At 35.9% G+C, this 26,293-nt stretch overlaps 1 protein-coding gene and 1 pseudogene across 3 annotated transcripts in view; one reads left to right on the top strand and one right to left on the bottom strand.

Moving 5' to 3' along the window:
- The first annotated feature begins 247 nt into the window (after positions 1-247).
- LOC138831591 (mitochondrial inner membrane protease subunit 1 pseudogene) lies at positions 248-752 on the top strand (annotated as a pseudogene).
- Positions 753-2,589: 1,837 nt separating this feature from the next.
- Positions 2,590-26,293, bottom strand: part of Dsc3 (desmocollin 3) — a 43,976-nt gene continuing 20,272 nt past the window's right edge. The window contains exons 8-17 of one of the 3 annotated variants that reach the window (XM_070029400.1): positions 23,397-23,531; positions 22,600-22,785; positions 17,833-18,089; positions 17,584-17,726; positions 15,966-16,190; positions 11,970-12,194; positions 10,989-11,110; positions 7,771-8,025; positions 5,863-5,905; positions 5,709-5,783 (exon numbers count right to left, since the gene is read on the bottom strand). In XM_070029400.1, the coding sequence (XP_069885501.1) occupies positions 5,879-5,905; positions 7,771-8,025; positions 10,989-11,110; positions 11,970-12,194; positions 15,966-16,190; positions 17,584-17,726; positions 17,833-18,089; positions 22,600-22,785; positions 23,397-23,531 (1,575 nt within the window). In that variant the 3' untranslated portion in view covers positions 5,709-5,783; positions 5,863-5,878. Of the gene's footprint in view, positions 5,784-5,862; positions 5,906-7,770; positions 8,026-10,988; positions 11,111-11,969; positions 12,195-15,965; positions 16,191-17,583; positions 17,727-17,832; positions 18,090-22,599; positions 22,786-23,396; positions 23,532-26,293 lie in introns of all 3 variants that reach the window. The other 2 variants (XM_070029398.1, XM_070029399.1) reach the window with 2 other exon arrangements.

The following is a 26,293-nucleotide window of genomic DNA, read 5'->3' as shown; positions in this document are numbered from 1 at the left end:
GAGCCACCGGTGCCCAGCTACACATATTTTTGATTTCAGTGAGAGAATCCAGACACACAAGGTTATGTAGCATTCATTGAGATAAAATAGCCAGTCCAAGACTGCTAATAGGCTCAGATATTCTAAAACTATGGATTATCTACCTTTTCTCTGACATGCTTTAGATTTTTTTTTCTGGAAACCGTGTAAATATTCTAAAAGTTCAATGTATTTTAGAACAGACCTGTGGCCATGGCAGTATAGAACCATGTTTCAAGATGTTCTGGGAAAACCCTTTTGACTTGTAGGCTTGTCCTACTCATTGTGGGTATATAGCCCATTGTGCTTTGGACTGGGTTGGTGGTGTCACAATGTGTTCTGAACCATCAGTGAAGCCTACGATTCAAAATTCAGATATTGTCTTTGCAGAAAAATCTTAGTGTACATTTTTATGGTATCCAAATTAGTGATCGTGTGATTGCAAAAAGTCGAAATAATCCAAAGTCAAACATTTGTAAATTAGTAATTGTCTGGAAGGAGACAAAATCCTTACCACTAGTCTATCACACATGTCTTTTAAAACCACAGTTCCATGCCAATGGGTCATGTTTGGCTAGAAGGGGGTAATCTACTGAATTCTCCAGATTCCAGGTACTGTGGACCCATTCCATATGGACAAATAAGAGGACACATTTTCATTAAGATTTGGCCCCTGAGTGATTGTGGTTTTTCTATCTGACAGCCCAAATAGCCACAGATTTTCTGATGATTAGCAAACATTTATTCTTTTAACTTGATTATTGTCTCCTGAGCAAGTAAATTTATATGGCAGCTGAAACCATATAGTTGTCAATAAACTATCATTCAAAAAAAAATCCAGACCAGGAATATCCCTAGAAATTGAATGCAGATTAGCACTTGCCAGGGACTGGAGAGAGAAGAAAAGATGGAGGGGAGGCTGGGAGGTTTTCTACTGAGAATGACAGTGTTCTTTAACAGATAGTGGTGATAGTGTGTAACTTGGTGGCATGTGCTAACTGCCATTGAATTGTACACTTAAAAATGGTTACAATGGTGACATTTATGTTTAATAAATTTCACCACTACTCTTCCAAAATGACAAAGTGAAAACAAAAGTTGACTTCCAAGTATGAAACTACAAGTATTTATCAAAGAATCAAAGGGACTGCAAACTTATTCAAGCTACTATTTGACTGTTTTCTTCATATACATCTACTTTTACGTCTAGTCTAGATAATCAAGAGCTGAGACAAGCTGTCTGGATTGGCTTTGTTATGTAAAGTAGTAATTCAAACTACTGATGTTCTTCATGCATAGTAAACTCCCATAGCTAAAGTCAACCATAATTTGTGTGGAAAGGATCTATCTAGGTCTTTATTTATTAACTTTCTGTATAAGCACAAATGCTTCAACCCTGAAAATAGAGAGATTTTTTTGTAGTGTGTCCAACATTTTTTTCTTACCAAGGTTAGGCAATGTCCTATGCACTTTAAATGTATTAACCAATTTAATCATCTCAACAACCTCATGAGATTGTTCTCATTTTTAAAATAAGAAAACTAGGAAAGAGGCTATGCAACATTTCTAAGGCCACAAAGCTACCAAGTAGCAGCACTAGGATTCATCTGCAGCCATTCTGGCTTTAAGGTAAGTGCTCTCAACTCTTATGACCCAATCTTTAACCAAATCAATACTAACTGAACACTGAGAAGACATTCAATGTTTTACAACTGCAAACAAAGTGCAGGGTCCATTCTTGAAAGCCAATACTTAACAAATGAAGTCATGACCAATAAAGTCCCTGAACTTAAAATTGTTCCAAATTCCATTAAATTTTAAGTCTTTTGATACAGGTAATGATTTTTTTTTATTAGAATGGACAGCCTATCTCTGTGAAGGATACACTGCCTTGGTGAGCGCGGCCTGGGCCGGGGAAGGGGGTGGGGAGGATTCTCTAGGAACCCATAGTATCTCAGTTAGTTGTATAATCTTGTGATTGACTTTGGACATTATTTATTTTGCCTGGTTTTTGAATTCTGCTTTTTAAATTCATAGTGTTTCCCTTTGACGACATTGCTCCTCAAAATTAAACTCTTGTTTCCGTGCATCATCCCTGCCTCACTCTGAGTCACAACAACCCCATAGTACTTCTCATATCAAATCAGAATCTAATACTCATGTGTCCATAGATGACACAAACCGAGATGTGACTCAAATGGAAATATCTATTCAATATATAATATATATTAATGATGTCAGTCATGTTCCAACGGCCCATTTGCAAAAATATTCACTCCAATACAACACCATTGAGGATCTTTATTCCCATGGCAATTTTGCCACACAACCACATTGGATAGTTTATTTTTAAAACCAAAAAAGACAAAAAAAACCAATTAGCATCATTTTATTGCATTCATTTTACATATCCAATTTTCACTCATTGTTAACCTTCCATGTTTCCAAAGCAAGGTAACACTTATTTCATGGTAAAATTAAAGCTTAGGGAAAAACATGGCAAAAAAAATCATTGCATTTTAAGACAGCCAAAGCTTCCTTAAAAATGTAAGAAAAAATTAATCTGTATATTTACATTTAAAAACCCAAGACTGTTTGGTAGAAAAAAATTAAAGCATTATAAAGATGTTTCCTTGCATAATAAAATAGCACAATTTTCACCTCATACATGAAGAAAGAAGGTTAAAATGTTGCATGTTAAAATGGCTGCATTGAAATTAGGAAGACTTTGAAAGGAAAATAATTCATTTAAAACCCTACCTGTAAACTGAGCAGTGGTAGCTCACACCTGTAATCCTGGCTACTCAAGAGCCTGCGATTTGAGAATTATAGTTTAAAACCATCCTGGGTAGGAAAGTCTGTGAGACTTTTGTCTCCAGTTAATCACCAAAAAGCCAGAAGCAAGCTTTGGATCACATGGTAGAACACCGGCCTTGAGTGGCAAAGGCTAAGGGACCTTACCCAGACCCAGTTCAAGCTCTAGTATTCACACACACACACACACACACACACACATACACACACTCACACACACACAGTGCCTATATATACATATACATTTTTAAAGTAAGATTTCAGGAGCAAATATGGGGGAAAATGAATATAAAATCAAGTCAGATATATATATCTATATATATAGATATATATATAGAGATATATATATAATTGAATTTAATTGAAGACCTGGTTAGGGCCCAGAAATCTAAAGCAGGGATAGAGCCTTCCTCATCAACGCCTTTTTGTGTTCTACACAACCTCTTCAAGTCCTGTCCTGAATGCCTTACACTCATCATGCAATCAGCTTCTTTTGACTCTACCCTCCAAACAAGTCAGGGCATGAGGAATGGTGTGGCTGACACTTCCCCAAAAGTCAAATGCCAGCTGTTCTTGCTAGCAAAAGAGGAAAAGGCAGATTGAGGCCTAGGAGAAAATGAAGCAGAAAACGCTGCCTTCCAGACTGCTCACGGTTTTTGTCGATCTTTTTCTTTGTCCTTGGAGGCTTGGGTCTTCGTGTTACTCTCTAGGACTGTCAAGTACCTGGCACTCCTGCTTGCCCTCTCCCAGATGATCACTTGATCTCTTGGGCTTGCTCATTCCTTGTGTTCTTAAGTGAAAACTTAATCTTTCCTCCTTAACGATTCCTGTATCTTCTACGATTGTAAAATTCCTTGTAGCAAAGCAAATTGTTAGAAAACAATTCACATTGAAGGAGGAGTGGAAACTGGAATATTTTCTCCCTTAATGAATCTCTGCTGGAAGTCTTTTGGACTATGTTGGCAGATGGATGAAAGAAGAGAGCCATGGAGGTTTGGCTTTGCTTGAGTCATGCTGATGCTACTCTGAGATAGATAGCAAATTAGGAAAGGAAATTCAGATCACACAGTATGAGCAGCGACAGGTCTGTGGGCCTGAGTCTAAGGACAGTGTGGTCAGACCACTTGCTTTCATGAAAAGCTACATCCCAGTTCCTCCTAGCCTTCAAATTCTGACTGACAGGACATAGTTAGTTGGCTGTAAATTATTTTTTTAAAACATTGGGTATAGGAAGGAGAAAAAAGAAGAAGAATCCGGGTGCGGGTGGCTCACGCCTGTAATCCCAGGAGGCTGAGACCTGAGGATCACAGTTCAAAACCAGCCTAGACAGGAAAAGTCCATGAGATTCTTATCTCCAATAAAAACCACTAGAAAACTGGAAGTGGTGCTGTGGCTCAAGCGGTAGAGTGCTCGCCTTGAGCAGAAGAACACAGGGACAGTGCCCAAGCCCAGAGTTCAAGCCCACAACCAACCAAAAAAAAAAAAAAAAAAAGAAGAAGAAAAAGAGACTTAGATTACTTCCCAAGACTTGCCAACAGAAAATTGAGTCCTAGTTGTGTGGGTATTCTTCAACTTGCTGCCAGTTAGTGGATACAGAACTCTGTCAGTGAGACAATTCAAATCAACTTTCAACCAGATCCTCTTTTTCCCCCATTGAAGCCAAAAAAGGCTGATTTGTTTCCAAGTTTAAATAAACCATTCCAGTTTACACGAACTGTTAACTGGTGTGTTCAGGTATTATGTAACACATGAATATTGACAAAGGAAGCTCTATTTTTTTGAAAATCTTGGTAACATACAGAAGGGCTGAGCATATTTCATCCTCATTTTCAATTATTGATGTTCTCTTCTTTGTTTTTGTTTTGATTTTCATATTTCATTGATCAATATTTTATACATTCATTTCAAACTATGCCCCTATAGAAAATTACTACTCAACAAATTCTGTTTCCAAACTAAAGAATTTGAGAATAAGGCCAAGAACGGTAGCAAATTTTCTAATTTAATTTAGTCTCGACTATTTATTCCTAAAACTACCTTAAATTGTGGTACCCAATAATTGTGTCTTTTTTTAAACAATCACTTGAAGAAAAAGTATAGTAATAAAGTGTTGACCTAGCCTCACTATTTTTCTAACTAATGTTTATCCAATGAATTTATTAAGAAGAATGATCTTGTATATACTCTAAATTCAACTATAAGATTTGTTCTTTGCCTTAGTTTTAAAATAATTTGCATGTCTTAGAAAACATAACAGAAATTGCTTTACAAATACAAATTAGTAAGGAACTGAATTTGAAAAACTTATAAAAATTCATTATACGTGCTTTTTTACTCCTCTGGTTAGGAGAAGGTTATATCTGAATAAAGCGGAACATAAGCTGCAAATGTCACTCAACTGAAAATGCACATCATGCACTCAGACTGCTCAACATTGTAGCCCAGCAACCCATTACATCATTGAATATCAGCTGTTTCCCTTTCTATGGTGTAGCTGACTGAGACTTATGGTTTTAATCCACGTTGTGCATTATATCACCCACCTGGGAAAATATTAAAATTTAAAATTTGAAGCACTACTTTTCCCTAAGATGTATCACTTTCACACTATAATAAAGTCAAAACATCATATGTCAAAATACTGTAAGTCAGGGACTAATCTGTATGTAAATTGGAACCAAATTTTCCAGCATCATTTTTTTTGAAACTTCCAGCATATCTAGTAAGTGAGGCCTAATTGCAGTACAGTGACATTATCTCTTTGTGCAAGCTTCTGCTAGGGTAAGAAATTTGGGTTCCAAATTATTTAAAAAGTCAAGTGCATCTTCTTCCTGTTTTTCACTGCAGCAACCCACAGAGCCAGCTGGAGAGCCTTTGCCTTCGTAGTTATAGGTGAGGACATAGTCTGGTGAGGAGATGTGGCCATCATTCTGATTACACACATGCAACTTCTGTAACATCAAAAGAAATGTTTGTATTATTGCTTTACACAAATTAAACACAGGAACATAAAATGTATTTGTTATTTACCTTTTATGTTTATTTTTTAACCAGTGTGTCCTCTAATCGATTCCTACACACAAAAAATGCACATGATTGGTCTATATCACAACTATATTGTAAAGTCAGTATAGCTTACATTACTAACAACCCATAAAATGAAAGTTACGTACACACATTTAAAAACATTTTTTTTTTACTATCAAGAAATATTTATCTCTTAAATTTATGTCTAGAGGTCAGGCTTATTTACAATATGCATAATGGTTGGGATTTGATCTTGGATATTAAGCAGTCTTATTTTTTTGAGTAAAAGCTCTGGCTTACCCTTCTCTATTACTTTTGACATTGTTTATTTTATAAGCTACTAAACATCTTAAGTCTCGTTTTCTTCGGGTCTTTGCATTCAGTCCCTCTCTAAATCAGAGTCACTAGATTGGCTTTTGTTATCAAGTATCTTTCTTTAGGACCTGAAAATACTCCTGTGTGTGTCTTAGTCTGTGTTCTTCTCAGCTTGGTCATAAAAGAATATTAACTCATCGTCATATAGGAAAATAACAGCATTGCTAGGGACATATGATAAACTACAGCTATATCACAAAACATAGCCTATTTGCCATTCAACCAAGGATTGAGGGGGCCTGATTCAGTTTGCTACAAAGGCACTAGTAGCCCTACTTTTAAAAAAAAGATGTGGGAATTAATTCCATATAGAATATTTAACCCAAGTTCTCCTTCCTTAGCTGCCCATAAAAATCATCTGAGAAAATTTTTAAACAGAAAAGTTAATGGAATTAGAACTGTTTATAATGAAGCTTTTCAGGAATTTTGATGGAGATTGAGAATCCGCTATTTAATCCCTCCTTTCTTTGTGTTATTTCTTTTTTTTCTTTTTTTAAATCTCTAATTACAAAGTATTTGGAAGAAAGAAATATTTAGAAATTGAGCCTTACAGTATCATTATTAGTAACATATGAAAGCTTATAATAAAATATCAATGAATTAAATAAGTTATTTGATAATGCCTAAAAGTGGAGTAGAAATCACAGGAAGACTTGTTTATTTCTTAATAGAAAATTTTATATTTGCCTAGTGATTTATAATACTAAAAATAACTCAGTTGTGAATATAGCTTATAATAGTGGGTTGTATATTATAAGATTGCTAAGAATAAAATTCAAATGTCCTCATCAAAATGATATTTCAAGTTGGGCTCTGGTGGTTCACACCTGTAATCCTTGCTACTCAGGAGGCTGAGATCTGAGGATCACGGTTCAAAGCCAGCCCACACAGGAAAGTCCATGAGGCTCTTATCTCTAATAAAAACCACTAGAAAAACATAAGTGGTGCTGTGGCTCAAGCGGTAGAGCACTTGCCTTGAGCTGAAGAGCTCAGGGACAGAGCCCAAGCCCAGGGTTCAAGCCCCATGTCCAACCAAAAAAACAAAAAAAGATATTTGAGGTGATTTAATCATTCTACACACTAAACATTTTCCATACTATTGCTTATAATGCCCTATAAATATATATGATTATAATTAGTCAACTTAGAGGAGGAAAAAGTGAAAACAACAAACATTTTGTGTAAATCAGGAAACTATCCTAAATTGACACATGTATGTATATAATGTCACAGCGAAATACAGACTTAATTTGGGCTATCTGTAATTATAAAGGAGATTTTTTTTACTTTCTTCTGAAGATGAAACTCCATTGGAGGATACTAGAAACCTCTGACTTGTGGTATTTTACAAACTAAGTATCTATGACAGAGGAATGAGGATATCTTAACTAAGAAAACCAATGAGTACTCAGAAATGAACAGAATGAGCAAGAGAGGGTTCATGGAACATTCTGGAACAGTCATTTCTGAACATCAATATTCATCACAACTTCCTGTGGTTCTCCCCTAGCAGTTAAAAACACCTGGAGGACTCACTTCACCGAGTCGAGGCTGTGTGAAGTTGTGCCACTCGGAGTAGGTGTATCTGCAGTTGTCCGCATCCAGGTGTCCTCCCCTGTAGGAATCCAGGGTGTGGTGATGGCCGGTCCCACGGCAGGAGTCCAGGGTCTGGTGTCCTTTCATCATTTCAATGGTTTCCTGTCCGCCATTTCTCATCCCCGACCCCATGGTGCCACAAAAGCCTTGGCTAGAGTTGTTAGCAGTGTGGGTGGTGAAGCCATTGGCAGAACACTACAAAGCAACACACAAGTCATGCTGGAAGGAACTGGATTCCAGGGAAAGTCAGAATAGATACAGAACATCTACTCAGTTTTCATTCACACACCCAATAGGCACTCATTAGCTTGTAATTAATTATGTGCGTAGATGCAAAGGCATGAAAAGATGAGGCTCTAAGAAACTCTTATTCCAAAAAGAGAGAAAAACAGACCAATAAGAATGTGACCACTCATCTTTCTAAGTAAACACAGAATGTTTGAGGAGCACAGAAGTACTGCATTAAAACACATATAAGTAGAGTGTTAAAATTCCAATCTAGCAAAGGTAAATGGAAGGTAAATGGAATACCCCAGGAAAACTCTTGAGTAGAGGAACAAAGGACCAGTAAGAGTATGGTGGGGAGTGGGAGAGATGCATACCTGTAAGAGAGTCTGAAGTCAAAGGTGCATAGGGAGGCTGGGTATGGTGGTTCATGTCTGCCTACAATTCTATTTACTGGGGAGGGGAAATAGGAGGATCACAGGATGGGGGAGGGAGTTAACAGGTCAGTCCAGCAAAGTTAGCAAGACCCTATCTCAAAAACCAACCATAGTGGTCCCAGCCACTCAGAAGTTACAGTTAGGAGGATCTTGGTTCAAGGGTAGCTGAGAAAAGTTAGCAGAAGATGCAAGTCAGAAGCTTTGTTAAAGTTTGTTCCTCATCATGTGAGCTCTAATTATAAAGTATCAAACTACCTTTGAGATAAGAGCCTCTGTTCTAATTAGGATTTCCACTGTATTGTTTTGGTTTCAATTGAAATTTCCTCCTATTTAATGTACAAAAACTCTAAAGTGGAAGACTTTGAAGTTCAGATGATTTACTGCACCTGAAATAGACTTATAAAATTCATACATACTATTTCATTGCCTTAGAAAAATATTCCCAGGAAGAGAATTTAAAAGTGGCCATTTGGTGGCAGTGCTATCCTATATTTACCTAGGTTGATTAAGACAAAATTCTACCACCACCACGACCACAAAAACAACAATAATAAATTTCTGATAGTTAATTCTCCTTGTTGACGTAATTTTGTCATTATAAACACAGGCTCAGAGACATACTTCTAAGCTAATGAATAATGAATTGAAATTGAATAGAATTGGAATCGTATACTAGCCCACAGAATTTATGGCTGTGTCTACCTCCATTCCTTCCTGCATAGCTCCTCCAGAGTCTCTCTGAGTAGCAACTGTTCCTTCCTCTGTCTATAAATCTCAGGCATGTTTTTCCAGTCCACGGGTTTTCAACTAACTTCTAATCCCATTTGAAAGCCTTCAACTAGAACTCTGACCCAAAACTAAAAGCCGCCTTCCCTCAGTGATTTTACTGTATTCACTCGATTTCAGACAGCTTATAAAGTTTGCTTTGATATTAATAATACCAAACTCTTTTGAGAAATATCTCTAAGAGGGGAGGTATAAATATGATAAAATGCCCATCAATGCTATCAATGCTAGCACCAAATGGTAAAGAACACACGTAAAATGCATCCACCCCATTTTCAGATATAATATAGGAATTTCTTATGAGGTGAGTCAAGATTTGTCAAAACACTAAATTCATTTTCTGACCTTCTTTTCAGATTACAGAAAACATCACAGTACTGAGCAGGTAGGCTCAGTACTGGTTGCCTTTTTGCATGATAGTGAAAAAGGAAGGAAAGATAAAAAGAGCAAGGAAGAAAGGTATTATCCTGAGACATGGAAAAGGACCAATGTATCATTGTTCCTGGCTTTGGTACATATAATATAATATAATAGGCTATAATACTTCGATTCCACTTCCTACTTCGTCCCTGAAATTCATTCAAGAGCCCATTCTTCTATGCCTTTATTCATCTCTATTTCAATATTCCAATTATTATTATCATCATAGTGTTACCTCATGTTTAAATCCTATCAAAAGATCCTAAGCCGCTACATTCCCAGTCTGTAATGTCTTCTCGTTCTCACTGATCCCCTCCTGACTTAGGATACCACAACAAACCCATATCCTTCAGTAGTATGGAGAAGTCTCATCTCCCAGTTTGTTCTCAGATCCTCTTGTCCAGTGCCTAAATAGCAAGCCTTTATTCCCATTCCCAATTTTTATTCCAAAGAAAATTGTTTTCTATTTATTAAAGAGCCCCGAAACTTGGCCATCCACTTTCCTCTTCTTTAGGCTGTTTTCCTCTACTTTAGCTAGGCTCACCATCTCTTCACTTTCAGCCTTGTCTTTGTCTTTCAGCCTCACAGTCAGCCGTACCTCTTTCTTTAAGCCTTCCTGGTTGATCCAAACTCTATGAATAGACTCACAAATTATATTATTGTTGAACACTAACAGGGCTTTATCATACTGGCTTACTCTCAGATACCTATTTCTTTTTTCCATAAAAGTAGATTCTATTTCCATAAAAAATAGAATTACTTGAGAACAAATAAACCTTCTAAGTACTGTTTGTATACTTCCCACAAAACAGAACTGTAAAGCCAAGTCCCTACAAAGACCTGAAAATAATCAACAAAGGAGAATGGTAGCAATCTTTCAAACATACCCCTTTTTAAAAAAAATCTATCTTAAAAAATTATTGTTTTAATACTTTCCACAAGCTTTCTTTTCTATTAGAGATGATCAAAGAGTTAGAGAAACGAATGATATCTGGAAATACACATTGCAGAAAGTAGCCAAAAAGATTATTGTTATAACAAGCAAATAAAATCAATGTTTCAATTATAATACTAAAGAAGAGGGAAAAGCATAAATAAAACAGTGAATCTGGTTTAAGAAGTTAATAAATGCCACTATACAAAGGTTTAACTATTGGCAAAATATTTATAGTTCACATAATTTGGCCCAAGTAAGAAGTATAAAATTAACTCCTGCATTTCATGATAAATTTATGAAGAAGAGTTTAAAATATTTGAGAAAAAGAGAAATATTCATTAAAAGTTACTTACCACTCTATCATCTCCAGGTGCTTCTGTGTTTGATATAATTAAATTTTGCTGTGCTAAGTCTTCAGGAAATTTTTTCCCTTTTCTGGCACTAACAATTCCACATACTAAAGTTAGCAGTACAGCTGAAGAAAAACAAAACAAACCCCAAACTCAATTTAATACACAAGGAACAAAAAAGAATCACTTTTTATTTCCTATGGCCTAAGGGCAGCAGAAAGAAAATGCAACTACCTTTACAATTAAATTTTTTAAAAATGTAACCACTGATTCCCCATGAAGTATTTTGATCTTTCCAAATCAATTAACCATGATTTAGCTTAGATTTAAAAATGAGATCATTGTGATTTCAGTATCTTCCCTAAATCTATAGCTGAGAGGAGATAGATATGAAATTAAAGTGACTTTTAGTGGACTTTCACAGAGCAGAATTTAAGATTGTTCTAATCAGTCCTAAACAGACTAGCATTCAGACTAAGAAATACAAATGAGATGTTGATACTTTTGGTGCAATCTAAATGTTCAAAATTCTGTCCAAGTAGGAAATCTTCTGTCTCAAGAAGAGTCATGTTCCCTTCTACAGAAAATATTCAAACATAATTCAGATATTAACCCCAAAAGAAGTCACACTTGATGGTTTCTGGAACACTTTTACTTCTCTGTTGGCGGTGATGGGGCTTGAACTTAGGGTCTGGGCTAGGGCTGTCCCTGAGCTTTAGTGCTCAAGGCTAGTGTTCAACCAGTTCAAGCCACAATTCTACTTCTGGTTTTCTGGTGATGAATTGGAGATAAAATTCTCACAGGCTTTCCTGCCCAGGCTGGCTTGGAACTATGATCCTCAGCTCTCAGCCTCCTGAGTAGCTAGGATTAAGGATTACAGGCCTGAGTCACCCGCACCCAACTAACACATTTACTTTTTAAAAACCTTTTCTGCCCTCCAATCTCTTACTCTGCACTTTAATCTCAAGTAAAGTGGAAACTTACAGAAGAGTAGAGCTATGCCCAGTAGTATGGCAAGGATGGCCCACTTCCCCAGGGTTATGCCCGTACTCCTTGCCATAAGGAAACACTGGCTTGGGTGAGTGCAGTCACACAAGTTAACCCTCAAGATTTTGGTTGCAGATTGGCCTGCTCTGTCTTTCACAGTAATAGGAATTGAATACTCTTGAAATGCAGCATTTTTCTGATATGACAGACGGGCAGCTGTATCTGTAAGAAAACAGAAGTGTTTAGCATTTTTTTTATAAGAGCATGAAACAAACTCCAAGATATGGAAACAAGAAAGCTTTTCTTTTAAAGTTTTTAGTTTATGAAGATTCTATTTCCTATACTTTATGTATGGTATATTCAAGTGTATACCTTCGGAAGGGTTGTGGGAAGGGACAGAAATCAAGGGGAAAGGATGAAACAGTGCAGCAGTGGAACTCACTGGACACTGATAAAGTGAACTATAGAACTCATGGTAGAAATGGGAGGGAGGGACTGGATGGGAGAGAGGGAGAGAACAGAAAACACTATACAAAAAGGAAATGTACTCATTATCTGACTCATGTAATTGTAATCCCTCTGTACATCATAATAACAATAAAGTAAATTGAGAGAGAAAAGGATCATGCACTCTTTCCTTAGCATCTATTTCAGCATACTTGTTTTAAAAGGTATTATCTGCAAAGAGTTGCCTGTCACATGAAAAGGAGTACAAATAGAGAACTATCTTCTACATTTTTAAGTACTAATATTGTTAATGTTGCCCCTTGTCAGTCCTTAGATATCCCTAAAAAAATCATCTGGAGCCAGGTGTGGAAGCAGGCCAAAAATTCTGGCACTCAGGAGGCTCAGGCAGTTGGATAGCAAATTCAACACTACCTTAGGCTATATAGTGAGATCTCATGTCAGATTAAAAACAACACAAAATAAATATAATTATAGTTATACATTAGAATGACCCAATATCATTCCAGCAGTATTTAATATTCCATTCAATAATGAAAGAATATTAGATACAAACTAATAATGCTAGACTGGCTCTTAATGAACAGTTCAAGTATTTTTCCTTAGAGCCAGCTCATATACTATAAAACTTACTGTTTCTCCTACAGCAATATGCAAAGGATGTCTTCAGTTCATAGTCTTTTAGTCATCTATCTTTAATATGTAAAACTATTTTTCAGAGTATGCAATACATTTGTTATTATTATTAATGCCTTGAATCTAGAAGTAATCTCCACAGGGGGAAAAACTAATTATGTCAGTAAAACTTACAGGGAATCACAGCATTGGGGGATTTTTATTTGGAGATGGTGTGTGTGTGTGTGCGTATGTGTGTGCGTGTGTGTGTGTGTGTGTGTGCACGTGCGCGTGCGTGCACGCGCACCCGCACTGACGCCAATACTAGGAATTAAATTCAGATTCTGGAGCTCATGATCAGTAATTTTACTCATGGCTTGAGTAACACTTGATTCACACCTTCACTTCTGGCTTTCTGATGGTGAGCTAGATAAGAGTTTCACAGAATCTTTTCTGGCTATCCTTGAACTATGATTCTCAGATCTCATTCTCCTGAGTAGCTAGAACTATAGGCATGAGCCATTGGCACCCAATTCAAATGATTTGTTTTTATCAACTATGTTGGTAAATTTCCCCTAATCATCCTTGCATGTTATATTACTGTTAATTAACCACAAGCTCTACAGACTTTTAATGCCATTCAGAACTTCCTTGTGTTTTTATAATAAAACAAGTTCAATGATAAACACATAATGTACAAACTGGAAGTCATTTGGAATGCCTAAGCCTTGATAAATGTACTGTTCCAGTTGTAAAAATTTCAGACTTTGGATGCACTTAATATCAGAAAGCATCCCAGAGGAATGTGAATTATTCCACTGGTTACTTTGGGACCCTTCAAAATCATCAGTGTCTAAGATGAGACTTTGTAAGTCCCTTCCTTCTGAGCCCTCGAGCTGAGCCATAGTTAAGTTATATCTTATTTATTCATAGCAGTGCAAAATCACTACTACTGGTTTTCTTTCTCAACTCAGCCTTCCTCAAACTCCCATCACCAATGACAACTTTATGAGACATAAATCTGGAAGCAGTTCTGCTTTTCTTGAAAAATCCCCACGGTATATCTGCTGTCACCTATAATACAAATGTCAGTCTCAGCATGCCACACAAGGCTTTTTATCACTTTTATCCTTTTTCCCACTCACACCCTCCACATAGTTAAAAAATGTTCTAAACTTTCTAATACCAATTTACTCCATCACCTAACATGGTTTTTCTTCTGTGACTATTTCTTAACTAAATATTGATTAAATAGGCACATTTTAAACAGTATCCAAAAGTCACAGGACCAGAAGTACAAAGATGGATTCTAATTCTGACTAATTCAGGTATTGGAGGAAAGAGATACAGTGATAATATGCGATGAAATGTGCTGTAAGACAGGCACAAAAGATTGGGGAATATCTTATATGTTAAGCTTCTGTAGAGGTGTAGCATCTGAACTGGGATTATGTTTCATTGATCATCTCTGTGTATCCTAGAGCACCACCTAATGGATAGCAAGCATTTCATAAATTTAATGATGGGCTGGGAAGGTGGCTCAGTGGTAGAGCGCTTGCCTTGCATGCATGATGCTCTGGGTTCGATTCCTCAGCACCACATAAGCAAAAAGAAAAAAAGCCAGAAGTGGTGCTGTGGCTCAAGTGGTAGAGCGCTAACCTTGAGCTGAAGAGCTGAGGGGCAGCGCCCAGGCCCAGAGTTCAGGCCCCAAGACCTGACCCAATAAATAAATAAATAAATAAATAAATAAATAAATAAATAAATAAATAGAGATACTATGTGGAAAGGAGGTAGTGTTGGTAGAAAGGACATGTAAAAAGTGTAGCTGCATGAAAGAACATAACACAACAGAGTGTAGTGCAGACGAAATATAAGCTATTGTTATAGGAAAAGCTACTGTCACTGCAAGCAGCTCCTGAAGTCTCCAGTGCTAGATCTCTTTCCACATCCCACCACCACCCTTTCCAGGAAACCAGACTGTGCTCTTACTTAGGCCTGGATTTCTCACTTCCATGCCTATATAATACAGTTTAAACAACCTCTCTCCTGGCCTCTCTGCATTGTACTGATATTACTTTAAAAAATACACACACATAGCCAGGAGCCAGTGGCTCACACCTGTAATCCTGAGATTTGAGGATTGCAGTTCAAAGCCATCCCAGGCAGGAAAATCCCTGAGATTATTATCTTCAATTAATCTCAGACTAAGCCAAAAGTGGCACAGTGACTCAAAGTGGTAAAGCACCTAGGCCCAGAATTAAAGCCCTAGGACTGGCAAAAACACACACATGCACACACACACACACACACACACACACACACACACACACACACACACACACACACACACACACACACACACACACCCCTTATGCTGCCTAATTTTTTTTTTGAACTTTGAGCTTGGGTGCTGTCCCTGCATTCTTCAGCTGAAGGCAAGCGTTCTACCACTTGAGCTGCAACACCACTTCTGGTTTTCTAGTGGTTTATTGAAGATAAAAGTCTCGTGGACTTTCCTGTCTGGGCTGGCTTTGAACTGTGATCCTCAGATCTCAGCCTCCTGAGTAGTTAGGATTGCAGGTGTGAGCTGCCAGTGCCCAGCATGCTACCTAATATTTTAAGAAAGCCTTTTTTTTTCTTTATTGTAAACTTTACCTGCGTCAAAATTATGATTCCCTTATTTTATCTAATGTGTGTGTGTGTGTGTGTGTGTGTGTGTGTGTGTGTGTGTGTGTGTGTGTATCAGTCATCATACGACATTTGCGAAAGATTTAGTTAACTATATAAAATGAAATTGTATTTGACTACATGAAAGTGAATTGGGCAATATGCTTTACATAGGTAAACAAGTAAACCCATCCTCTAGTTGTAGAGTTCTTTCAAGGCATGTAAATCATTCTTTCTATTAAATACCATTAACTTTGTTGAGGGTCCATAGTCTGTGGATTTCTCTGGAAGTGTTTGCCAAGCTGAACTGGAATGGAGCTCCATGGATCGGTTCATCAGGATCAACAGCAGAAATGTCCATATAGCCCATCTTTGGCTTGCAAATTACAAGGTAATCCTGAAGTATTTCTGGAGCATTATCATTCACATCTTCAATATTCACAGCAAGCGTTCCTGTGCATGATCTACCCTCTAAGAAGAGAAACACATTTCTTTACTTTTAATGTTCTTCATGAAGTTTTGTTGCATAGTTTCTTAAGCACAAGCACTAGCATTTGATAATTTCTTAATGCATGTTTCAAGGAAACTTTTACCATTATTACTACTAAATAATAACAATAAGTGTCTGAATTACAAAATCTTATCCCTTGGGAATCTGATGCAGATGGATATAAGCTTTGAAGTGGTGACAGAAAATTATTTTCACTAGTTTCAGAATCTGAACTCAAAACTTCCTTGGCTTGCTTTCTGGGCTGATGCTCTACCATGTGAGCTCCATTTCTAGTCCTGTTTTTACTGTTTTTTTTAGAGATGGAGTCTACAAAACTTGTCTGCCTCCACTTTACTCAACTGTTGATTTCCTAGATGTCAACCTCCAGAATAGCTAAGATTATACATGTGACCCACCAGATCCTGGCTCAGAAAAGTAATTCTAATTATCATACACATTCAAACTAGCTAGGGAGATTTTTAAGGTATTTTATTTTTAAAGTATCTGGCTCCACAACAAGATGATCTGATTCAATTAGTCTAAATTATGTCTACACATTGTTATATTTTATTTTAATATGAAGCCAGAGTTTTATAATTTGAGGTTAAAGGAACAAAAGTCATCTGGGCTCCAGTGACTCTTAGCTCTCAAGAGGCTGAGATCTGAGGATCACAGACTAAACTTTGGTAAGGGGAAACAAAGGAGGAGGCAACAATGCTTGATAAGAAATGTACTCATTACCTTGCTCATGTAATTATAACCCCTCTGTACGGTATTTTCACAATAAAAAAATTAATAAAAACATTTTAAAAATTAAAAAACTACCAAAAAATCCATGAGACTCTTATCTCCAATAAACCACTAGAAAACCAGAGGTGGCACTGTGGCTCAAGTGGTAGAGCACCCACCTTGAGCTGAAAAGCTGAGGGACAGCACCCAGGCCCAGAGTTCAAGCCCCATGACCAACCCCAAAAAAAACCTACCAAAAAACTGGAAGTGGAGCTGTTGCTCAAGTGATAGAGCCCTAGGCTTGCGTACGGGGGGAAAAAAACTTCAAGTATAGAGCCCATGTCCTGAGTTTAAGCCCTAGGACCAGTACATTTTTTTTTAATGAACAAACTTCAAAGGATTATCTTTACCTAATAATTGTAAAACATGTGGCATAAGCACTTAAGGTCCTGTTATATAGAAACATAAAAATAAATACAAGATGGTTTCATGTTTCTCAACAGTTAATTTTATGACATGACTGAAGGATAGAAGCAGAATTTTTAAGGTAATTTAGAATTCCATAGAATTACAAGAATAATTCTGCACAAGACTTGGTTCTTACAAAATAGTTAAATGTTGTCCATTTTGTTTATTTATTTTTACCTTGGTCTATTGCTAAGACTGTAATGTTATATAAGTCATTTTTAGGAGTTGCAGCTTCTCGGTCCAAAGTTTTGGAAACTGTGATTGATCCTGAAATTTCATCAATGCTGATCCAATCTTTAGGATCATGTAACTTTTTGTATCTGTAAATGAACAATAATAAGTTTTTGACATCATATTTCAAAATAAGTAGCCATCTCACTTATGAGAAGTGTATTATTTGCTATGTAATTATGAATTATGTTGCACCTTAAAACATTGCTGTTTTTATTTTCAGGGTCATATGCCTTGTAGCCATTCATCTTGGAGCCTACTGCTGAGTTTTCTTTAATCCGTACGTATTGGGATGCAGGGATGCACTCAGGCCCCTCATCCTGGTCCCTCACGTGAACTGTAACCAAGGCTCGGTTCATGGATGTCACTCGGATTACTTCTCTAGTCAGTGGAACTTCATTATTGACTCCAATCTCGAGGATCATTTGACGGTTTTCTTCATAATTCAGTGGCTTTCAAATAAAGGACATACGTTTTACATCAGGGCAAAGCATATTTGATATTTCAAAAGGAAACATAAACTTTGATCAAGATGAACACTACTTAAATTTAAATACTGGCTTTATCCTTTCTTATATGTATAGATTATTCTGTTCTAATAAGCTTTTACCAAAAAGCCAATTAAAACTGTATTCCAAGTGGGTACCTGCAAATCTGACTTGTTTGGTAGGTCTGCATAATGTTTTGCATGGGCTAGCCTGAAACTATGATCCTTCTGATCTCTACCTACCAAGTAGATAGGATTATAAATGTGAGTCACCTTAACCCACCTCATTCAATTTTTTTATAGAATTGTAGAGAACAAATTCCTGAAATATTTTTATTATTCATTCACACAAGAGAATATTATCCTGAAAATGGAAATATCGCAAAATAATGACAATGTTTAACAGGGTGACATGTGAGTCATCTGACTCACTAGATAAACAACATTAACTTAATACTGAACTTAACGTTGAGGCATTGGACAAATCTTGTAAAGTTAAGCATTGACTTCAACACACTGGAAGGGTACACGGCTTGTCTGTCTCATAGAAGAGATATATTTTCTTTCATTACTCTGTGAAGAATCTCGGCTCTCTCATTGGCTAGTGAACAAAGTAAAAATGGATGAGTAATATTTAACATATTGAAATGTTACTAATCTTAAGTCCTTTAATAAGTCAAGAACATTTTGGCTGGACACTTCTAACTCATATCTGTAATCCTAGCTAGACATAAGGCTGAGACCTAAGGATCTCAATTCAAAGCCAGCTAGGACAGAAAAGTCCATTAGACTCTGATCTCCAATTAATTGGCAAAAAGAGGAGGTATGATTCATGTTTTAGTGTAAGTCTTGAGTGGAAAAAGCCAAATAAGAGCACAAAGTCCTGAGTTTGAGCCCATGTATGGGCACATATCAAAAAGAAATGAAATTTCTGAATCTTAGAATCCACAAAATGTATCCTAACTGAAGATTCAGGAGTGAACAGCATTTGTATCTGTTTATTTAATTCTGACGAAGACTGTCTCACAAGCAATGCATGACAGGTGTAAATTTTAATGTTCAGATTATGCTGCTTGAGTTTTAAAAAGATGTATCACTGAGACTAAGTTGATTTAAACATATAACTTAACTGCCTAATCACAAATATTCCTAGGAAAAGAGCACGATAACTTCAAAGACTCCTGTGACAACCAAGGTGGCTGTGAAGAATTCTGTTTTCTAAGAGTTTGCACAAAAGCAAATAGAAAAGAAGATGAGGCAGACAAATGAAAATTTTAGTGATAAAACTGTTGGAAAATAATTTGTGGCTCAAGTTAAAGAGTATGCAAGATTAGCAATGAAGATAATAAGGGCAGAAAAAGTAAACTCAAAAAAGTAGAAGTAAATTAATATTTCAATCAAAGATCAAAATTCATTGTATTCAGGTAGTACTTTGTTAAATGGCAAATCCTTTGTACAACTACTTAAAGATCATAATAAATAAAAAGAAAATTCCCTTGTGCCAATAAGGTTATGGTGTTATCAAGCCAAGTAATTTAAGTATGCAAAAAAATAAAAATGGGGGTGGGGAATGTGACCAAAGGCACCACAGTGGAAGAACAACACAATCATGATAAGTAAGGGCTCAGTACTAGGCATGTCTGGATTTTCATTTTAGTTGTGTGAATAGAAATATCTCTCACGGATAGGCCAGATATGCAACCACAAACCATCTATCCTAGCTCTATGAATATACCACTACTAGCATCTTACTTCTTTTTGTCTAAGCCTCCTTGTTTGGAACTGGAAGAATGACTGTAGAAACTATCTGGCTCCTTGTCAAAATCAAATAAGTCTTTTAATTCAATGGTGAGCATGGAAATAAAGAAATTAAATTATTCTATGAAACAGCATGAAATTGATAATAGAATATAAAAGTAATTCAATGATACTGGAATTTTTACATCAAATCAAAGCATGAAAACAGAAGAAAAATTAATTATTTTATGAAGATGAGCATAAACTTGATTATAAAACAACAGCAATTGTATAAAAGAAAAATTAACTATACATAATCTCATTTGTGATATGGACAGAAATTCTAGACACAAATTAGAGAAAAATATCATTAGGAAAGAACATTAAACAATATCTCTGTCACATTAAAAACAGGCATGGGGGCTGGGAAGTTGGCTCAGTGGTAGAGCACTTGCCTTGCATGTTTAAGGCCCTGGATTCGATTCCTCAGCACCACATAAGCAGAAAAAAAAGCCAGAAGTGGCACTGTGGCTCAAGTGGTAGAGTGCTAGCCTTGAGCTGAAGAGCTAAGGGACAGCACCCAGGCCAAGAATTCAGGCCCCACGACCGGACCCCCCAAAAAAATAAAAAATAAAAATAAATAAAAACAGGCATGGCTCTGACTAAAGAAAGATAAATACTGCCATAAATATGGAACAGATTACAAATATGTCCATACCATAAAGTCTTATGCCATGCAAATATAATAATTATCTAAATGATATGCTCTGAGGAAATAAAGTATATTTGTTTTTAAAAGACATGAAATGAATACCTAAAAACATTTGTATATGCAACATTTGTGATAATAAACAAGAAACTTATCGTGTTTATTCATTTTTTCCCAAGAAAATCTGAATAGATGTGAAGAGGGACAGCGTGAAGGTGAGAAACTCTACAATGTATGTACTTTCAGTTCCAAACTTTGACTTCCCTAAATGGGCTGCTTAGTCAAATTGAATTAAAATAAATAATATATCTCTCAGTTGTTAATTAACATATAATTAATTCACAGACTTGTTTAACAATATGACAAAATCATTCTTAAGCACTTCACATGATATTTGGTATTTACTAAATATTAGATGTTGTCCATTATTGTCAGTGTTTCTTTATTACATTTCCACACTCAGTAGTAAAGCTTAATTATTGTAATACCTTGTATTATAAAAACTAAAAAGAGGAAAAGTTTAACATATATTTTTCTATTTATATCTGGACAGAGTATGCCCCATTTTTATGTGTAAGACACTAACAACTCTCACAGAATAAACAATTACATATACAAAACTGTGTACCAAAGTTGCTACCATATTGTAACTGACAGATAAGTCTCCTTTAATCTATGTATAACATCCAAATCTGCCCACAGACCATTATTCTTTGTTCTAGCCTAGGAACAGAAAACCAAGGATCCTTCCATCTTATACTCCTAGCTCGAACCCTAGAAAACAGCAGTGCAACCACATACCTAGTATATATAGAGAGTGAAGAATAAGTTCATTTAGTGCTCTTGATGTGATACTATATTTCATCCTGTCTTACTTTTAAAGGATCAGATATAGCCAAGTATATTTTCTCAACAGAATGAAAAGAATGTGAGGTTCTAAAATTATATTTTGTAAGGATTAAAAGAAATGTGAATGCCCCTGTAAATCCATCTGGTCCGGGGCTTTTCTTAGATGGGAGGTCTCTTACTGTTGTTTCTACTTTAATGCTTGATATGGGCCTGTTAAGTCGGTTTAACTCATCTTGGTTTAGTTTTGGCATGTAGATATTTGCTAGGAAAAGGTCCATTTCTGCCATGTTCTCAAACTTATTAGCATAAAGGTTTGAGAAGTATTCCCTTATAATGTTCTGAATCTTGGTTGTTTCTGTGGTGATGTTTCCATTCTCATCTCTGAGCTTATTTATTTGGGTGTGTTCTCTTCTTTTTCTGATAAGATTTGCTAAGGGATACAGGTGGACCTATCGCAACAATAAGATGTACAAGACGTTATGTCAAAAAACGAACTTTACAACTTTGGCACTGGAGGGGGGGTGAGGAGGAGGGGGAGATGGGAAGGAATGGGAAGGGGAAACAAAGGAGAAGGCAACAATGCTTGATAAGAATTGTACTCATTACCTTCTCATGTAATTGTAACCCCTCTGTATGGTATTTTCACAATTTAAAAAAAGATTAAAAAAAGAAAAAAAAAGAAATATGAATGTCCTAAAGAAGGTAAATCTGCACTGTATATAGCAACATTTTCACAAAACACTGTGTATGATGCTAGTGGCTCACATTTGTAATCTTAGTTACTCTGGAAGTTGGCTGTTTGAAGCCAGGCCAGGAAGAAATACCCAACAAAATATAGGACTGGTGTTGTAGTCCACAAGATAGAACACTATCTAGCAAGCATGGACCAAAAACATAGATAATGCCTTGTGAGCATTTTCTGAGAGCCAAAGCTCCCCAAATACCCTCTGTCAATTGAGTCGAAGAGATCTTTATCATTAAGAATGTTCAGGCATTCTCTTGGAGATTAGCAATGGGCAATAAACTATAGAAGACAAACATGACAATGAATTTGAATAGTTAGACTAAACAGGTTTTATGTTCTACAGAGTCCATGATCTGAAACTACTTAGTTGATTCCACTATTTGTTGATGAAAAGACCTTAGTTTCTAAATTGTTGGTTATTGAACATTACTATACCTTTTCAACATAGAGAATGCCTTCATTTGTCGCTTTGTCTGTAGTGATTCTGAAGTGTCCATATTCATTTCCTTTCAAAATGGTGAAATTGGCCCTCCAATTTTCAGTATTCATTAAATCCTTATCTTCTATAGGTATTCGTAAGATTTCCACATTGTGTGCATTTTCATCTACTGATGTTTCATACTGAAAGAATTCATGAACAGTTGTTTTACAAAGAAATACATTGCACAAGAAGTAAAAGGTGTCTTTTACCCCCAAAATATTTGTTCTTGTATGTTTTTAACATGCATAATCTCAAAACAGTTGTAATACAAAAGTATTGCTTCATTAAATGTTATCTTTTTTCTTTTTTATCAGTCATGGGGCTTGAACTCTGAGCTTAGGCACTGTCTGTGTATTCTTCAGCTCAAAGCGAGAGCTCTACCGTGTGAGCCACAACACCATTTCTAGTTTTCTCTGGTGGTTTATTGGAGATAAGACTCTCACAGAGACTTTCCTGCCCAGGCTGGCTTTGAACCACAATCCTAAGATCTCAGCCTCCTGAGTAGCTAGGATATAGGGTAAACCACTGGCACCTGGCCAGTATTATCTTTTAAATGATAGAACTTTACTATAAATGATCTTTAAGGGAGAGACATACATAAAAATGCTAATATAAATGAAGAAAATACATAATCTATTTAAGCTTTAATGTTATTTATATAATAAACACATGCCTCAACATATGACCAATATATGATTAACTCAGATTAAATAAGTCAATTAAAATATAGATTTTGATATTACATACTTACAGTATTTTGCCTGAATGTGGGAGCATTGTCATTTGAATCTGTGACTGTTATAATACAGGTTGATGTACTGATCAATCCAAAAAATTGTCCATCCATGTCTTGGACTTTCATTATCAATGTATACTTGTCTACCACCTGAAAACAAATCAAATGTTTAATTCTTGTGGGACATGTCTGTCTAGAATCATAATCAATACCCTAATTATACAATTTGTGTGTGGATATATTCTTTATTTGACTTTTATATTTGCAAATACTCTAAGAATTTGATAGAAAAGGACAAAGCTGAAATATAGGCACAGGTGAAATTATACAGAGAACTGTTAAGAATTTAGGCCTGTGTTTTAGCAGATAATTGAGGGATATTTTATGGAAGTCAGAATGAAGGCACAAAATAAGAGCATTTTGCAGAAAATATTTGTATTAAATATTGGGCATAATTTGAGGTGAACTAAGTTGAGAGTTAAAGCAATTATGGAATCCCTTTAATAACCTAAGACTCATTGTCCAAATTTGAGGCAGTATCCAAGGGGACAAGGGAAAGGATAGGGAAGAAAGTTGCTCGGGAATTATAATGGAGTAGGAATTAATAGCAGATTCTGGAGACAAGTTATGAAGGAAAAATTGTGGAATTTGATGCTTAATTGTCCTTCTTGGGTAGGGATATCAGGAACCAATACAAAATAACAACAGACAGTTCTTAGAGAGTTGGCAAGGGTGACTAAAGGTATGAATTTTGCTGTGCATGTGTTGAATTTCATACGCTTAATGGAAATGTAGGTAAATAAGTTCAGACACCTGTAAGGACCCATGCTTTGAGCCAAGGCCAGAAATACCACCTTGGGAGTGAGCCATCAGGGTGTAGATGGTGGCTGAAATTACAACAGAAATCAGATACTCAGGGCAGATTACAGGAGGGGGAGAGCTAAGGACACATGGAATAAAACAGTATTTCAAGCATGTTATAGGAGGACAAAAGACTAAGCAAAAGATATGAAAAAGGAAATGTCAGAGAAGCAAAAGAAAGGCCAGGATTTCAATGGAGAACAGTTTTGGTTAAGTATCAACAAAAAACGAGGATTGTTTTCAACATGTAAGAAATCACTGTTGACTTCATATTTTGTGGTGATGGTGAAATATATAATCATTTGTTTGTGATGCATAATCATTATTGTTGCCCTGTCTTTTCTTTTACTAGCCTCTACCCACTCCTTCTTCATTTCCCATTTTCTAGTTCCCTCTCCCATCCTTCAGTCCATTTAACTTGCTCTCTACCTTTTACATTGTATGTCAGCATTCCCACTCCACAATGATCCTCTAATAGACTTCAAGGATCACATACCTTGTGTTTTTCTTCTACTAAATTCACTGTCTATCTCTAATATTTGTCTCTTTGCTACTCTCATTGTTCCAAACAAAATCCCACTATATTTTTTTCAACAAGCAAATAGATTTGGCCCCAAAAGTATAACCTTAAATAATTTAGCATTTCTAAACCTCATGTTTTATTCTATAAAAATTGAGGGTAGATTTTTTAAACTTTATTATTATATTCTGTCTACATCATGCAAAGATACAAAACGTCTATATATCCTCTAAATTTTTCTACTCAGTCTTATCATTGTGCTTTATTATTTAAATGTTCTGATGCTACAAAAATTAAAATAGTGAAAAACAAAACCTTTGTACTATTTTTTTTCTTTTTGCAGAGGCCCACCATTCTCCCCTTTCTCTTTTAGCATCAAATTCAAGTATTTTCTTTTTGAGGATATTACTTCCTGTTATATTCTTAGTCTATTTATTTATTCTAGCTATAGTGGGACCATTAATGTATTGCAATAGTTATTTTATACCTATAAATCTAGTTCATCTGCTTCAGCTAATCATTCACAATGCGGAGATAAAATTGGCTAACAAAATGAAAGGAGAAATGATAACAACAAAAGAAGAGAAATTCCTGTGGAATTGACTTAGGCAAGCCCTCACATTTTTCTCTATAGATGAAAATAGCAGCTATCTAGTCAAGCAAGCAAACTAAAAAGACAAAATTAAAATAAGCATACACATTTAAACATAAATTACAATATACACGACCATATGCCATTGTTATCAGGCAAATAGCATGGTAGGTATTTTTTAAATAATTCATCAATTCCATCTCACCGAATCCTTTCCTCACAAAATGTATGTACATCTATTATAACTGCATAGGTGTTAGAGTATGCTTGAAACTCCTGAAATAAAGTTCGTCATCTTATATAAGGAATGTAGTCTTCAGGAAAGGATAACAAATGCGACAAGAAATGTACTCACTTTTTAAACATTTTGTTTTACATACAGGTTGACCCATTGTAACCATGAGATGTACAAGGCACTATGTTGAAAAACAAACTTTACAATTTAGGCTGCTGGGGGGGGGGAAGATGTAATTGTGGAGGTGGGAAGGGATGGTAAGGGCAAAACAAACAAAGGAGGAGGTAACAATGTTTGATAGGAAATGTACTCATTGCCTTGCTCATGTAACTGTAACCGCTCTGTACAGTATTTTCACAATATAAAAACTTATTTAAAAAAAGAAATGTACTCACTACCTTACTTATGTAACTGTAACCCCACCTTGACAATAAAATTTTAAAAAGCTACTTACAGAACAAAACAATAAAAGAAAGAAAGAAACGTAAACTTTACAGAGCTGCAACTAATTAATCACACAAAAAATAGAACGAGACAATACTTAATAGTAATAATTTTAGGAGATTTTTCTATTCTAATGTTTTTTTTTTAAAAAAAGGAGAAAATGACAGGAATCCTTATATTCTTATGACTTTAAAAATCTATCAGAGGCTGGAAATGTGGCTCCATGGTAGAGTGCTTGCCTAGTATGCATGAAGCCCTAG

Source organism: Dipodomys merriami, unplaced genomic scaffold, assembly GCF_024711535.1.
Source record: "Dipodomys merriami isolate MVZ:Mamm:240054 unplaced genomic scaffold, mDipMer1.0.p SCAF_2, whole genome shotgun sequence".
Lineage (NCBI taxonomy): Eukaryota > Metazoa > Chordata > Mammalia > Rodentia > Heteromyidae > Dipodomys > Dipodomys merriami.
This window is presented reverse-complemented; position numbering and strand designations above follow the sequence as displayed.